Consider the following 15,969-nt stretch of genomic DNA (forward strand, 5'->3'; position numbering starts at 1 on the left):
TCCTAGAGCTACTTCCGATTAGCAACATGCTAACCGTTAGCCGCTAACATGGTTGTGTTCAGTATCCCCGGGTGATTGTACTCTGTCAGTTTGGTCCAAACCCTGTACTGGGAAGTGCCTCAAAAAGGGGTGCCAATACTTAATGTCACCAAAGGTCACCAAAGTTCATGGGTCAGATTGGCCTCCTTTAGCAACTAAGCCTCACCACATCTGGGCCCAGAACTCAACATTTGACCAAAATGGCGTGTAGCGCCATTTCCCACAGGTGGGTGGTGCTGTATTGGCCAATTGGGTCGTGTCTGGGCATCATGCCAGGTCCTGTTGGAAGCAAAGGCCCAATAGGAAAGCATGTGAAATCCAAAATTCGACAGAAAAGTGACACATAGCTGAAAGTCACTTGAAAATTTGAAAATGTCAAGAGGAAGTGACTGTGCGAATTTCAGATTCCTACATTAATCACAGCAACTGTGGTGAGCATCGAAAGTTGCCATTCTATCTCAATGCGGTACCGCGCACGTGACGTCACCGTCTCAAGAGCAACGCCCCTTTTGCCGCTTAGGTAGGGCATACAGGAGAAAACGCATACAGGAGAGAACGCACGGATAACAGATATGACCGACTTTACAGCCGTTAAACTTTCCCAAGACGATGTCCCAGGCACACGGATTACTGGTTGCACTGTCGAAGAACACACCAACCTTCAGCTCAAACGATAGCTTGAGGTTCGAGGGCTTAAAAAGACTGGAAAACTGGCCGAGTTGATGAACGGTAAGCTTTGTTTTTTTTTTCCTGCGCGGCGATCATGGCAGCGTCGGCCGTTTTTTTTTTTTTTGTTGTTGTTGTTTGCAATCACCGTCCAGGAATGGGTATATGTTTAATGTTTGTCTCATTTGAAATGTTTTTGAGTAAGCCTGGTAGCAGGCTATCATGTTAGCGCCTGCTACCATGATAGCCTATATGCGATCATGGTAGCAGGCGCTACTTTATTAACATGTCGGCCACCAAAATACTCTTACCTTGACTTGATGTCGCTGGAATTGGGTCAAGATGTTCTTCGGTTGGGCCCTTTCCTCCAACAAAATGCTTGCTACATATGTACTTGAATTTGGTAACTTTTTCCGGGTTGAACTGTTGTGTAGGCCGACCGCCCCGGTGTTCCAAGCACACACATTTCTCCTTGGCAGTCTTGAAGAAAACATCCTTCATATGCGGCCGATCAGCGTAACTCGAGTCGCTGTTGCACGTTCCATAGCAACAATGTTTAAAAACCATAGTCTTAGATTTGGAAAAAGCAGTCGTTTACCGAGTAAAACCTAGGCTAACGCACGTCTCTTACAGCGAAACAACAGTGAGTTTGCCCCACTGCGTACCACGTGATGTGACGTCATCGTGACGTTGTGTTTCTAAAAATAGCTTGCGCGCGGTACCGCATTGATCCTGTCCCTCTGGCCCTCAGAGTTCCGTCGTCATGGAAACTCACTCACACACCTGCAGTGCAGAGACTTTGCTCACAATAAGTCCCATTGGATTATAATGGAGAACTTTGCCCCGAACAACGCTTCATATCTCCTGAACCCTAAATGGTAGAGACGTAATTTTTTTCTGCGTTTAGTTCGTAACGGATAGGGGAAGAAGAAAAGCTATCGTTTTTTGCTGGAAAAAGTTTAATAAAGGCGTAAAAAATTATGATCTAAAGGGTTTTTTTAAGGAATTTCCAAAATCCTCTAAAAACAGTCCCGAACAAATCGCTCTAGCTGAAAAAGTATAAGAGATATCAAAACAATTATTTCACTGTGAGTATCAGCAGGCTTTTGAGGACTATGTTGCTCATTTTAATGTTTGTACAAAAATCGGTGTAGACACAGCGACGATGTAAAAAAGTGGATCATTTGGGGTGATGGAGGTCCAAAGAGTCTTCAGGATTTTGCAAATTCGCTACTCACGAACAAATTGTTCCTGCGGAAAAACCGTAACAGTTATCCACAAAATTCCTTTTTTGTGAGTGCCAGAAGGGTTGGGACATTCATATGTGAAAGTGTCATGCCTGTACATCAAACGGTTTAGGAGTAGCGACGATGCGAAAACGTGTGATGTTTTGGATTTTCAGACGTCATTTTTCAAAACCGCTCCATAGGAAATGAATGGGGGAGGTTTCGGGTTTGTGTCGCTCTGAGGTGATTTGCGAAAAATCTATAAATGCTATACCAATGAGGGTTACATTTCCTGATTCCAGACAAAAATTCCTACGTTTTGATGTATAATTTATGTAGATAGGTTGAAAATTGAGCGAGTGAGAAGAAGTTGTTCGGAGAAGAAGAATTTGTTGAATTTCTAGAGTGCGCACTCTATAACTGCCTCCTTGACGACCATAGCAACGCATGTTATTTGCTGAATTTCTTGAAAAGCCAAAATTATTTTAAGGAGGTACTATATGAAAATGGTAAAAGATATGAAAAAGCTGAAATAGACCATAATAGCTGAAAGATAACACTACATTTTAAAAGTTGAATGGCGTTTCTAGCTGAAAGTAGGCTGAAGCAGTAAGCTGTCAAAAAGCAACTGAAATGAGCGGAATTTTAGTGAATTACATTCATTTCCTATGGGAGAAAAAAAAAGCTGAAAATGTGCAGAAAAAGCTGAATATTTTAAAAAGTTGAAGAGTTAAAAGTACAAAAAGACATAGCCATCCATTCCAGAAGAAGCTGAATAGTTTAAAAGTTGAATGGTTGAAATCGGAGAAAAACTGTAGGAGGAGAAGCGAAGCAAAGTTTAAACAGTAAAAAGGCGGAAGAGGATCTCAATAACTGTGAATGCCTACTGCATTCACAGTAATAAAGAGAAACAGGATCTCAAGAACTGTGAATGCCTACTGCATTCACAGTAACTAGCCTGTCCCATCGCTCTCTCAGCCCTGGCAGCCATATTAATGGCCGTTACCTCAGTGATGGCCCTTTCAGGTGACAGTATGTTTGTTTGAGCTGTTGCAGGAATGGATCCATTGGCTGGAGGGCAGAAGTTAAGCAAATTTAAAACTTTGGTGTCCATCACTGTAAAAAGGCTTAGGTGCTATGCAGCACCAGAGAGGGTGAATAGGCTTATCTCTCCCCAAACCACAACTGGTTTAGAGTTGTGTGATATTTTTTTATTGGGTTAGTATTTCACTTCACTGCTCTGTTTTGATTGCTGTAATATGAATTTTTGGAGAACTTTGCAGCAGTTTCTTGAGTGCCGTGTTTATGTTGAACCTGATGACCTACTTTCTTTAGTTGATTGTAATTAGTTAAAGTGTGTCATCTGTTTCAGTTCATGCGTAATTCTTGCACCTCTGTTCTGGTGTGCTTTTGTGTGGCTTTCTGTCGCACAGGTTTGAAACGCTCTGTTTACGTCAGTCGTTGAGGAGGGGAAATAATGAGACATGCGGCAAACCAATCTGATTTGATGAGTTTTCTTTCTTTCAGATTGGCATCAATTTTGGGGTTTTGGCCTGGAAAAATCCTAAATTTATTATCCGCTTTCAGTTGCTCTCTCTTTTGATGCACATTGTATTAACAAAGTGGTGTGGATTTTTCCCCTGTGAGTTTACCAGCGGTCCTCTTTAGGATTGTTGCAAAGAGTGGGGTAGTTCTACAGCCAATTGTGGTTAATAACAATTGGCGATCTTTGTAATAACAGAGCCGCGCCTATTTTATCTTCCTTTAAAAGTAGGTCAAAAATGGTCAAGTTTTTTTTCTTTCCTAAATGGAAGTCTTTAATGTCACTTTTTGTTTTTCTTTTTGCTTTTACATTATTTTAAACACACAAAATGCCATTTGACTGTCTATCAGACATTGCTGACTCTCAGAAAAAAGCACAGACATGCTTCATTACAGCCCCCCCCCCCCCCCCCCCCCCAAAGGTCGGTATCATTAAAAACTAAAAAGAGTCCTACATTTTAAAAAAAGATACAGCACGTCTCTGTACCAGCTATGGTAGTTTTGTAATTCCAGTGCACAACGGGGCTTCTCTCACTCTCACTCTGCTGCTGTGCACACAGTGATGCAAAGGCAATTTCCCACGAGCTGCAGCTTTGACCTTTGACCTTTGAACATTGTAACTTTCTGCAGAGCTGTTTTTTTTTAACTCTCTCAACCTCTATCATCGTAGCAATGCAAAGGAGTGAATGGGTCATGAATTGTGTTTTTTCTTTTCATTTGATTGATTTACGCTGTGCACAATGGTATATGTTGATGAAACACAGGTTCAATCTTATGATCAAGGGCTTTTTCATGTGCAGAGGGAATCCTACAATGGAAATCAGGACTTATTTTACCTGTTGCCCTTTTATAAGGTCGAAAACATATTTGGAACAGTTTTGGCACTTTTGGATAAATTGTACTAAAATCACATGCCTGCCTGGCACACTAAAACCTTTGTGAAACAAATATCCTTCAGCTGATTTAGTCCAGATTTGCTACAGATATAGTCAAGATGTGGATATACAAAGTCTTGGGCTTCTCCTTTATTTTTATAAAGGTTTTCATTTATCCATTGCTTGAGGTGTTTATTTTAAATAATATTTAGGCAAGGCTCATAAAATTTTTCCCCCCTTGGTTTATTACCTAAATCAGACATAGTGATATTTTTAATAGTGATTCCACTTGAAAAAAATATTCTTTCATGCCTTAGTGTCACAAAAACAATTAACTTTACATTTACAATTCATACATTTTGAGCTGTACTTGATTAATATCAGATATGTATATGAAAATGCTCCTAAAACCCTCTAGGCATAGAGACTTATGCATGACCAAGAAGGCTTTTCTTCTGTTGTGAATCCAGTTCCAGAAAAATCGTTGCCCTCAGTTCCTGTGATGCCAGCTCAGTCTTCTGGGCTCACTGTTGAGCAACAAAAAGAGCTTCTTTTGATCCTATTGGAATTTGAAAAAAAGTGAAAAACAGAAAAGACATTGTTGGACACTTTCCGTTTGTCCTTTTAAGAACATTCAAAAAATGATCCAATTGGAAGATTGTGCTCTGTGCATCATTTGGAGATTAGTTATTTACATTTAGTTCACCCAGTTAATGAAAAGAACCACGATTATTTTATATCTTTTCCTTATTTGAGCACGACACTATGGCTAGGACTGGTCGGATACAGAGTGTGCACTGTTGCTTTAGTGCATCCTTACACATAAGGCGCAGGAGGCATACTCTTCTTTAAACTTTAGTGATGGTTCTGATCCAAAGACCACCCACGCACAACTGCACATTGGCGCAGCGGATAGCTTATGGTTATATATGCCATAATGTTTTTTTATTTCGATAGTGTGTCCATGTAGTTAATGATTTTTCAGCTGGTTGTGCCAGCCAAATTTTATCAAATGGTTCTCATGACGAAAGGAAAACATACTTGAAGTTTTTGAAATCTTTCTTTTGGCCTTGTGTTAAGAGAGATGTTGCAGCTTACATTCAAAGTTGTCATGTGCGTCAGTTGGCTTGGTAGCCCAATCGGTCCATTAAGTCAACACCATAATAACCTATCCCTGAGATAACTAAACACCTTATTCTTGACTGTATTGACCATTTGCCACTCTCAAAATATGGAAGCAAGTATTTACTTACCATGATTAAAGTACCAAGTATCCAACTGCATATCCTCTGAGGTCCATAACGATCAAGGCAGTGGTGAGAACACTAACCCAGTGTTACGCCCACTTTAGGCAGGAAGACGGGGTAACATAATAAGAGTCTTAAAGATGGAAATTAAATTAAAGGTTTATTTATAAAGTTTCTTTCAACAAAAAGAGACAACATCCAACATGTTGCTTACCCAAATTAAGACAAACAAACGGGATTTAAATAAAACAGTTTCTGCACAAAACAAACCCAATGGCGTACCGCGAGCGAGCTATTTTTAGAACGTGACGTCACGAGACGTCATATCACGTGGTACGGGGTAGGGCAAGATTGCTCTGTCCTCTGCTGTTTCGCTGTAAAAGAGCTGTGCGTTACCCTTGGTTTTACTCGTAAAACGACTGCTTTTTCCAAGTCTAAGAACATGGTTTTTAAACATTGCTGCTATGGAACGTGCAACAGCGACGCGAGGTACGCTGATTGGCCGCATATGAAGGATGTTTTCTTCATTCATTTCCCGAAATTCAAGACTGCCAAGGAGAAATGTGTGCGCTGGGTACACCGGTGCGGATCGGCCTACACAACAGTTCAACCCGGAAAAAGTTAACAAATTTACATACATATGTAGCAAGCATTTTATTGGAGGAAAGGGCCCAACGAAAGAACATCCTGACCCAATTCCAGCGACATCAAGTAGTGAACAGATAAGAGTTTTCTGAATACCATTTACCTTTGTCAACCGGGCAATCGAATGAAGCGCCTGCTACCATGATAGCATATAGGCTATCTTGGCAGCTGAGATGTAAACAGTTGTTTTGTAGCTACCTATTGGCAACATATACCGATTCCTGGACGGTGATTACAAACAGAAAACAAACGGCCGACGACGCCATGAACGTCGAGCAGGGAAAAAAACGACTTACCGTTCGATCAATTCAGCCCGTATTCCGGTCTTTTTAAGCCCTCGACACTCAAGCCATGGTTTGAGCTAAAGGTTGGTGTGTTCTTCGACAGTTCGACCAGTAAACCGTGCGCCTGGGACATCGTCTTGCGAAAGTTTAACGGCTATAAAGTCGGTCATATCGCTGTTTCTGATGTGCGTGTAATGGCTGGTGGCTACGGGCGCTCTCTACCTGTTTGTCCTACCAAAGCGGCAAGGGGCGTTGCTCTTAAGATGGTAACGTCACGTGCGCGGTACGCCATTGGAAAACACAAACAGGGAGTGGCACTCAGCCCAACTCCTTCAGGCATAAAACCTACAACACAGAAAATATCTAAGTCAGAACTTAGCTAAATCAACAGCTGGCAAACTCACAAACGTTCAATATTCAAAAGGTAAGCAACCACTAGAGTCACAAGGAAGTTCCAAGCTGCACGGGAGGCGCAAACAGTGTTAACTGTTCCTAATGCGGCTCCCCCTTGGATGTGTCTGTGAGAGTGTCTTTTAAAGATGGTGGAAGGTCTGGATCGGTCCATTGCTTGAGGAGATGTTCCAATCAGCAGTCCAGCATGCTGGAGGCGAGGCCAACGTCCATTTGGCCAACCCCAGACACGTGCTGCCACAGCCAGTTTAGCATTAGTGTGGAGTCCAGTCTGCACCACTGTGAGCAGACACTTACAGCCGTAACACCCAGTTTATTTCACTTTCTGGTATTTCTAAGACCCAGAGTGTCCAGGGTTAGATTTTTCATTGCACATGTTCAGAGGTGTTAAAAACCCTGCGCATAAACCATAAACTCAGGTACTCAGCACACCATGTCCAAAGCAAGAATGCTTTGGAAAGGTTCCATCAGTTCTTCTGCAGATGTATTGCATACAGCTTGGTGAAGACTGGGAAAGGGGGTTTGCCTTGGCTGATTTTGGTATTTTGTGTGAAACCTGCTTCCAGGATCTTCTCCAGCATGTCATGTAGGTGAGTGTCTTGCACCTCCGTGCGATGTGACCCCATACCAGCACATCATTATTATGGCACACCCCTCCCTCAAGCCCTACTGTGATTTTTTCCACCATCCTGTTTTCGAAGTGTTCAGGAGCGGATGCTATAGCAAACTGTAACCTATTAAAGAAGAAACACCCGAAACACAGACTAAGGACCTGAGAATTCAGCCAGACAACAGGAGTGGGTTTAAACAATTTATTAAAAATAAATGTCACAATCACTGACTGGAAACTGCCAGGAGCACACACAGGAACCACTGTGGAGGAAAGAGGTAGATTAGTGGTTGAGGTAAACTCAGTGGAAGTGAAAGTGCACTGAATAGAAGCCACTAACCTTCTCAGGGTCCAGGAGGTTGTGCTGGAACTGATCTGTGGATCCAATAGCTCCGACTGAGTGCTTGGTTGGGTGAAGTAGGCAGCACATCAGAAGAGCTCTACACTGAACAGATACAGGACTACGTTAAGGGGAATCCAGAATCTGGGGGTCGATGAGATCCAAAGGCAGAGGCTGGTGGAGGTTACCTACAGGCAAAGCAAAGGGGTTGGTCAGTAGGCAAATCAGGAGGTCGATGAACAGAATTCAAGAATATTTTATTTGTCACTGTGGGAAAATTTCCCTTTGGTTCACATTACACCTAAATGAAGGCAGAAAAACTGACAAACAACCTGGCAATGAACGAGGGTTACAGTTTTCTTTATTTTCGCATTCAGGAAAGTCACAGATAACAGATATTGAGGTAGTAGGATGCATATTGAACAAGGATGAATTGAGGCTTCGTTTACAGCAATGTGCATTTAGATATACTGAGATGATAGTGTGCAGGAAGGCAGTAACATTAAGGTGATTGTAACGTATCACCAGACCTGGCTGCAGAAACAAATTAAAGGGGGGCATTCCATTTTTTCAGGAGGGCATACTTTTTCTGACCACGGGCTAACCACTTCTTCAATCTCGTATGGACCAGCAAACCGGGGAGCTAGCTTCTTGGCTGAGGGATTGGTGAGTGCGTCTTTAGAAGGTAACCAGTCCTTCTGACCGGGGTGGTATTGGGGGGGGGGGGGGGGGTAACTCGGTGCTGGTCAGTGAACCTCCTGTTCTGCTCTGTGGTGTGATGAAGAGCAGTTACTGTGGATTTCCAGGTTTGTTGATAACGGAGAATGTATTGCTGCACGGACAGGGATACGGAGCTCATCAGAGCAGAGGGAGCTCATCAGATGAGAGGTGAGGTGGTTGATAACCTAAAGCTACTTCGAACGGTGAGTGACCTGTGACTGTGGAGATGTGAGAATTAAGAGCGTACTCGGTCCAGGGTAGAAACTTATTCCAATCGGAGGGGGATGATGAAGTGAGGGAACGGAGGGTAGTCTCTAGTTGTTGATTCATTCTCTCAGTTTGACCGTTGGTTTGTGGGTGATAACCGGAAGTGATGGCAAGAGAGAGCAGAACAGAAGTACTTCCATACCTGCGAGACGACCTGGGGACCCCGGTCAGAGAGGATGTTGGGATACCATGGAGCTTGAAAACATGCTTAATGAGGAGTTGGGCAGTCTGTAGGGTGGTGGGCAGTTTACGGATGAGGATGAGGTGACAGGACTTGGAGAACCGGTCGACTATGATGAGGATGGTTGTCATACCCTGAGAGGAAGGGAGTCCAGTAACAAAGTCCAAAGCTATGTGTGACCAGGGGCATTTGGGAATGGGAAGTGGGTTTAAAACTCCAGCAGGTGTTCTATTGGAGGGTTTGTTCCTTGCACAGACGGGACAGGCACGGACATACTCGCGGATATCTTTGGTCCAGGAAGGCCACCAAAGTCTACGAGACACCTGGGACTGGGTTCTGTAGCCGAAAACCTAGAATCGTGGCACCAGCACAAGACATCAGGACGGACAGATCTGGGGACGTAGGTAAGTCCAGCTGGCCCGGTTCCAGGATCTGAATCCAGCTGCAAGGCCTGGTTAATCTGGTCCTCTAACTCCCAATGAAGGGCTTCAAAGGTACAGGTAAGAGGCAGGATAGGTGCTGGTTCCTTTTCCTGTTCTTGGGGAGCATAAAGCCTGGACAGAGCATCAGGCTTTACGTTTCTGGAACCAGGGCAGTAGGTAATGGACAGGTTGAAGCGGGAGAAGAAAAGAGACCAGCGGGCTTGTCGGGGATTCAGGCGTCAGGCGGACTGCAGGTATGCAAGGTTCTTGTAGTCCATCCAGATTACTATGGGCTGCTCGAACCCCTCCAACCAATGTCGCCATTCTTCCAACGCTATCTTTATGGCTAATAGCTCCCGATCTCCAACATCATAATTTCGTTCAGCTGGAGACAGCCGACAGGGGGAAAACACACAAGGATGGAGCTTCTGATCAGAATCTGACTGCTGGGATAGGACTGCTCCGACCCCCGTGTCAGAAGTGTCAATCTCTAGGACAAATTGCTTGCTAGGATCGGGATGTACACGAATGGGGGCCTGAGAAAACCTAGTCTTGAGTTTGTTAAAGGAGGCTTCCGCTTCTGGACTCCAAGTAAAAGGAGTTTTAGGTGACGTAAGAGCGTGAAGGGGGGACGCCATCTGGCTGTAACCCCTAAAAAACATCCTGTAGAAGTTGGCAAAACCTGAAAAGCACTGCAGCTGCTTTCTAGACTGAGGAATCGGCCATTCTATTATGGCCTTGATCTTGTCGGGGTCTTACCTGTATTGTCCGCCTTCCAGAATAAGACCGAGAAATGAAACTGACGATTTATGAAACTCGTATTTCTCCGGCTTTCGAGCAAGCGTTGCAACACCAGGCAGACATGTTGTTGATGTGGGACGGAATCACGAGAGTAAATCAAAATATCATCAAGATGGACAAAAACGAAAACATTAAGAAAATCCCGTAGGACATCGTTCACAAGGGGAGCATACACAGATGGGGCATTACACAGCCCAAAAGGCATAACGAGATACTCAAAATGACCAAGGGGGGTCTTGAAGACCGTCTTCCACTCATCCCCCCGACGGATTTGAACCAAGTGATAAGCGTTGCGTAGGTCACGTTTAGTGAAAATGACCGCATCCTGGACTGGTTCTAATGCAGATGATAGCAGCGTGAGTGGATATTTGTTCTTAACGGTGATCTGGTTTAGCCCTCGGTAGTCGATACATGGAAGGAGGGATCCATCTTTCTTGCCCACAAAAAAGAACCCGGCGCCCAATGGAGAGGAGGAAGGACGAATCAACCCTGCTGCAAGGGACTCTCCAATGTATTTCTCTAGCGCCTGACTTTCGACCTCAACATGTTATAAAGTTGGCTGGTGGGTAATGGAGCACCAAGTAAAAGATCAATGGTGCAGTCATAGGGGCGATGCGGTGGTAAAGAACTGGCTTTACTTTTACTGAAAACCAGGCACAAGTCATGAGAGATCTCAGGTACCAAGCTGAGATCGATAGAACCCTCTCCCTTAGGAGAGGGGTTGGAAGGATGACAAATGGGTAGGGCGGACTGGAGACAACGCGAATGACAAGCAGGTGACCAGGATTCTAAATGGGACTCCGCCCCGTTAAGATGAGGATTACTGTATGTCTCTGCAGCCATGCCAAGCCCAACACAACTGGGGAATGTTTTACCGGAAAGATGAAAATTGAAAGTAGCTGTCTGTGGTTACCAGAGATGATTACCTCCAAGGGTTTAGTTTGATGAGTGATGAGCGTTAAGCGTTCCCCATCCAAGGCGGAGACTTGAAGAGGCGTGGACAAGGGCACTGTCTCAATCTGAGACTGCGAAACAAGCCTCTGGTCATTTAAATTAAAATCAGGGCCAGAATCAACTAGTGCGAAGACACTTAAAATATCTCGGGCCATAACAATAGTTGTCGGAAGACAAAAATGGGCTTGCTGGAAGACATGGGGATGAAAACTTATTCCGGTCCGCCGTCTTCCCCACTACAGGCGATGAACCTGATCTTTTGGCCACACCGGACACGAGTTAACGAAGTGTCCAGAAGTTCCATAATAGAGATACTGATTAGCTGCAATACATTGTTGTTGTTGTTCCTGGGTTATATGAACCCGACCAATCTGCATCGGTTCAGGGGGTGATGGCGGAGCTATCATGGATCGTGGTGGATTTAACCCGTGTCTAAGTGGGACTGATGGCCGTATGGGTCTGTCTGACCGCCCCCGACCTCTCCTGCGTAACCGAGCGTCCCTACGGACAGCAAGGGCAACTAATTCCTCAAATGTGTCTGGCTCCTAAACACGGGCCAGTTTGTCTTTTAATGTCTCATCAAGAGCCTGAAAGAACAGAGCCTTTAACGGCCTAGCTTCCCAGCCGGTGGCGGCAGCATAAGTACAAAACTCCACCACAAAATCCAAAACGTGGCGTCCGTGTTGTCTAAGCGGCAGGAAATGACGAGACTGCTGTACAGGATCTGTCTTGGCTGTGAACACCGTCTTGAATTCGTTAATGAATTCCTCGAAAGCGCAATCAAAAGATCGTCAGTCTGGGAAGATTGCTTCAGCCCATTAGAGAGCTCTACCGGTTAATATCCGTAAAACAAAGGACATTTTGGCAAGATCTAAGGCAAAAGTGCGAGGAGATCGATTAAACACAAGAGAACATTGAAAAAGGAAACCTCCGCAGTCACCACTGTCTAAAGAGAATTTCTCTGGACTCGGAGACGAGCCTTCAGCGACAGGGGGAGACTGATCAGGTGAATCAGATGACGAGTTACTAGGAGGCAGGGTGCTGGGTGAAATGCGGAAGCGAGCGGACCAGATGCGGGGGTTAGCGTGGCAGTAAGTTGGCTCAGTTTAACTGTCAAAACCTACATCTGTCCTTGAGTTGCGTTTACCGCTAAGCCGAGAGCCTGTAACTGCTCTTGCTGGGCAGCAAGCTGCCTGCCAAAATTGTCTGCTGGGTCAATTTGGCCAGGGTGTTCTTCTGTCATGGTTTTAAGGTGTTTGGTTCACATGCAAACACAGTCGGAGAACAATAAGCAGTTAAAGATGTTTATTTTAGTCAATACAGCTCACTCTGTAATTGCTCACTGCGTGAGCCGCAGGCGAGGTTCGGAACGTCAGAGTTTGGAGTACTGCGGGAGGAAAGAGGAAATAGATTAACGCGAGCCAAGTCAGGGAAATCTGTGCTGATGCTGCTTCGCTTACCGCTAGGTATGGATAACTTATCCGGGGAGGGTGAGTGGACGAAGGAATTCTGCAACTCTCTACTTTCCGATGGGAGGAGGTGGCTGAGCGACAGGTGAGCTGGCGGATGGAACATAGGCGTGGAGCCCGAGCAGCACCACAGCGGAGACAGGCACGAGGAGCAGCTGAAGGAACCAGTGAATCCAGGGTAAGGGGTCTCTTGTGGCTTGATGGGTTGAGTAGTTGTCTGGCAACCAGAAGGTTGTGGGTTCGATTCCAGCTTCCCCTTGCCACATGTCGATGTGCCCTTGGGCAAGGCACTTAACCCCAAGTTGCCTACCGAGCTGCGTCTTGGTGTATAAATGTGTGAGCGTTAGTGAGAGCGACTGGGTGAATGTGGCTATAGTGTACAGCGCTTTGGGTGGTCAGCATGACCGGAAAAGCGCTATATAAGTTCAGTCCATTTACCATTACCATTGTCCGGCGTGGTATCACCAATGGGGCTCGAGGGGAATGCCAGAGCAGAATCTGAGAAGCAGGGATTCGGGAACTGGTCTTCAGCACACGGAGACACGACGGGTGAGTAATCCAAAGCACGACAAACTGAGAGAGACAGGAGACAAGGTAAGGACTAGGAATCTGGAACATCAAACTCACAGGAACGAAGAACTGTCGACAGGACAGTGGCCACTAGGCGTACCACAACGGCTAACACTCTGGCGTCTTTCAGCTGATTGAAAGCTCCAGCCAGGGCAGCCACAACGAGCAGAAGGTGCAGGCCACGCCCCCCTGTCAACAACAGCCACCTGTGGAAGAGAATTAGCAGACCACGGCCTACAGAATCCTGACACCAACAAAATAGTTGTCAGGCTGAACACTGACTGAAGTAAAAATTCATACTAGAAGAGGTAATAATAGCGGCTAGGGAGCACAAGGATCAGAATAAAGCAGAGTTCCCTTCTACCTGCAAGTAACTCAAGTTTCTTCAATTTGGCAGAGTTGTACTGAATGGCTACTTGTGCTCCTAGCGTGAATGTTTACTTCAATGTTAACTTCAATGCTGACATTTCAAACAGATGTCAATTAATAGCGCTGCTTCCAGCTCGCTCTCCTTTGCTTCGTTGTCACTTCTTGTAATTGTTTGGTAATAAGACCGAATATCCATCCGGCACTACCGACGGTGACCACAGCCAAGCCGTGGCGTCTCTGAAGGCTATGAATGTATGACCCAGCAACCCACCCCTCTCCAGCTGTAATTGGGAAGCATGTTCCCTTCAGTCGTTGATTTGATTGTTTGAATTGTTTGATTGACAAATCAAAGATAGTACTAATAGAACGATGGCCACTCTGAGGTAAAAAAAATAAATAAAAATACAGCTTCCAGTCCCATGCCGCCGGGTCTGCGTTTGATGGGCTAGTAACAGTGGGGGCTGAGGCCAACTGGAGAGTGGCGAGTCAAGGCAGAAGAATCCAAACAAACAAAGCATGGTCACAACTGGCAAGGCAATCTTTGAACGCTGGATGGTCTACACACACAATGGCTTTCAACAAACTGGCTTTTGTGAGGCAGGATTACATAGGCTTAGTGGCAGGTGGAACCCAGTGCAGGTAATTAAGGTCAGCACAGGCAAGGCAAGATTATTTATAAAGTTCTTTTCAGTAACAACGATTCAAAGTGCTGCACATGAACAAAAAAGTATTACAGAAAAAAAAACATTACAGAGGGTGAAAAGCACATTGCAATGAAATAGTAACAGAAGACCAAGAGATAAGATATACTGTAGACTAACAGGAGTATTTGTAAAAGTTACTTTTATGTCACAGCATAACATATTCAACTTTTAACATATTCAACTTCTCCTCCACCATAGCTGTTTCAGGTTTAAAAGTTCTCTTCACCCCGCAATGAAACCATGTGTGTGTACATATTGACCAAGCATGCAACAGTGCATGTGACGAAATAACATTAGGGTAAGCCCTCCCAGAGCGTATAGAAATGAATTGCTGTGTCCAAAATTTGAAAAGAAAAAACCAACACTCTTATCATGATTGTGTATTGGAGCGACTGGGGCAATTTTCCACTTAACTGCAGCCACTTCCTACTTCTGGTAGGAAGTGGCTGCTGAATGTCGCAACAATATTCAGGCTGTTGATTGGACAATATTATTTTGACTTAGAATGGCAAAATAAACTCCTTTCCCTGCCTGTACTTCAGTTTTGTTTTTATTGAGTTGAAGAAAATTTTGGCACATCCATGCATTGACTACTTCTAAGCAGGTGGAGCTGCTCCCACTAATTGGTGAAGCAGAGAGCAGCACACAGCCAGCTGAACCAAAACACAACAGAGCAGGAAAGCACATGCAAAGTAGAATCTTTACAGAAGGATGTGATGAAAGTTGTGTTAGCTGACTTTTCAGTCAGGGGAATTTGCCAAAACCCCATATTTGCATCCAGTTTATAAAATATTCCAGCTAGCATTACTGCTATTGCCTCTACTGATGGCAGGTTGAACTTCTCTTTACACACTGACTCATTCAGTTTGGTGAAATTGACTCATATGTCTGGTTTTAGTTACTTTATCCAAGTTGCTTATAACATCTTTGATGTGTTTTATGTATTTGTGTTTTGCTCCTTTGATGCTGTACATATCTTTTTACCACTTTGGTCAATGTTTCACCCCTTACAAAATAATCAATTGTGAATAACATTTTCTGTCCCTTTAGGTGCTGGTATCGGATGGCAGTCCAAGTTCCAAGAGCAGTACATTGTGGGTAATCGTTTCAGTCCTAGATGAAAATGACAACCGACCAACTTTTCATGAGAAGGTCTACCAAGTCAGACTTCCAGAGAGAGAGCGAAGAAAGAAGGCTGAACCTATCTATCGCGTGTTTGCCTACGATCAGGACCATGGGCTCAACAGTGATCTCTCGTACAGCATTGTGGATGGCAATGATGATGGAAAATTCTACATAGACTCCAAGACAGCTGTGGTGTCATCACGCAAGGCCTTTGCTGCAGGAAGCTATGACATCCTGACTGTATGAGTCCATTTTTAACCACGTTTCAAATTCAGTTATTCTAAGTCAGTTGCTCAAATGGGTACTATATATTACTATTCTCACAATAGAATGAAAAAGGGCATTCTAACTTCAAACATGCCGTGGATTTCTGTTATATAGTGGATTGATATAAATATTGTTTGTTGTTATAACCTGACAGACCTTTTAAAACTTATTTATAAATCACCTAAGCAATACAAGACTTGTATTGCTTAATATTCTGCATGGGCTACTTTATATT

The 15,969-nt window shown here is 44.3% G+C and overlaps 1 protein-coding gene across 20 annotated transcripts in view; it reads left to right on the plus strand.

Moving 5' to 3' along the window:
* fat3a (FAT atypical cadherin 3a) overlaps window positions 1-15,969 on the plus strand; it is a 359,084-nt gene that overhangs the window by 141,183 nt on the left and 201,932 nt on the right. For 19 of the 20 annotated variants that reach the window (XM_036133269.1, XM_036133270.1, XM_036133266.1 and 16 more), the window contains one exon: window positions 15,393-15,707. In XM_036133269.1, the coding sequence (XP_035989162.1) occupies window positions 15,393-15,707 (315 nt within the window). The remainder of the gene's footprint in view (window positions 1-15,392; window positions 15,708-15,969) is intronic. The other variant, XR_004929918.1, reaches the window with a different exon arrangement.

This window comes from Fundulus heteroclitus, unplaced genomic scaffold (assembly GCF_011125445.2).
Source record: "Fundulus heteroclitus isolate FHET01 unplaced genomic scaffold, MU-UCD_Fhet_4.1 scaffold_60, whole genome shotgun sequence".
Classification (NCBI taxonomy): domain Eukaryota; kingdom Metazoa; phylum Chordata; class Actinopteri; order Cyprinodontiformes; family Fundulidae; genus Fundulus; species Fundulus heteroclitus.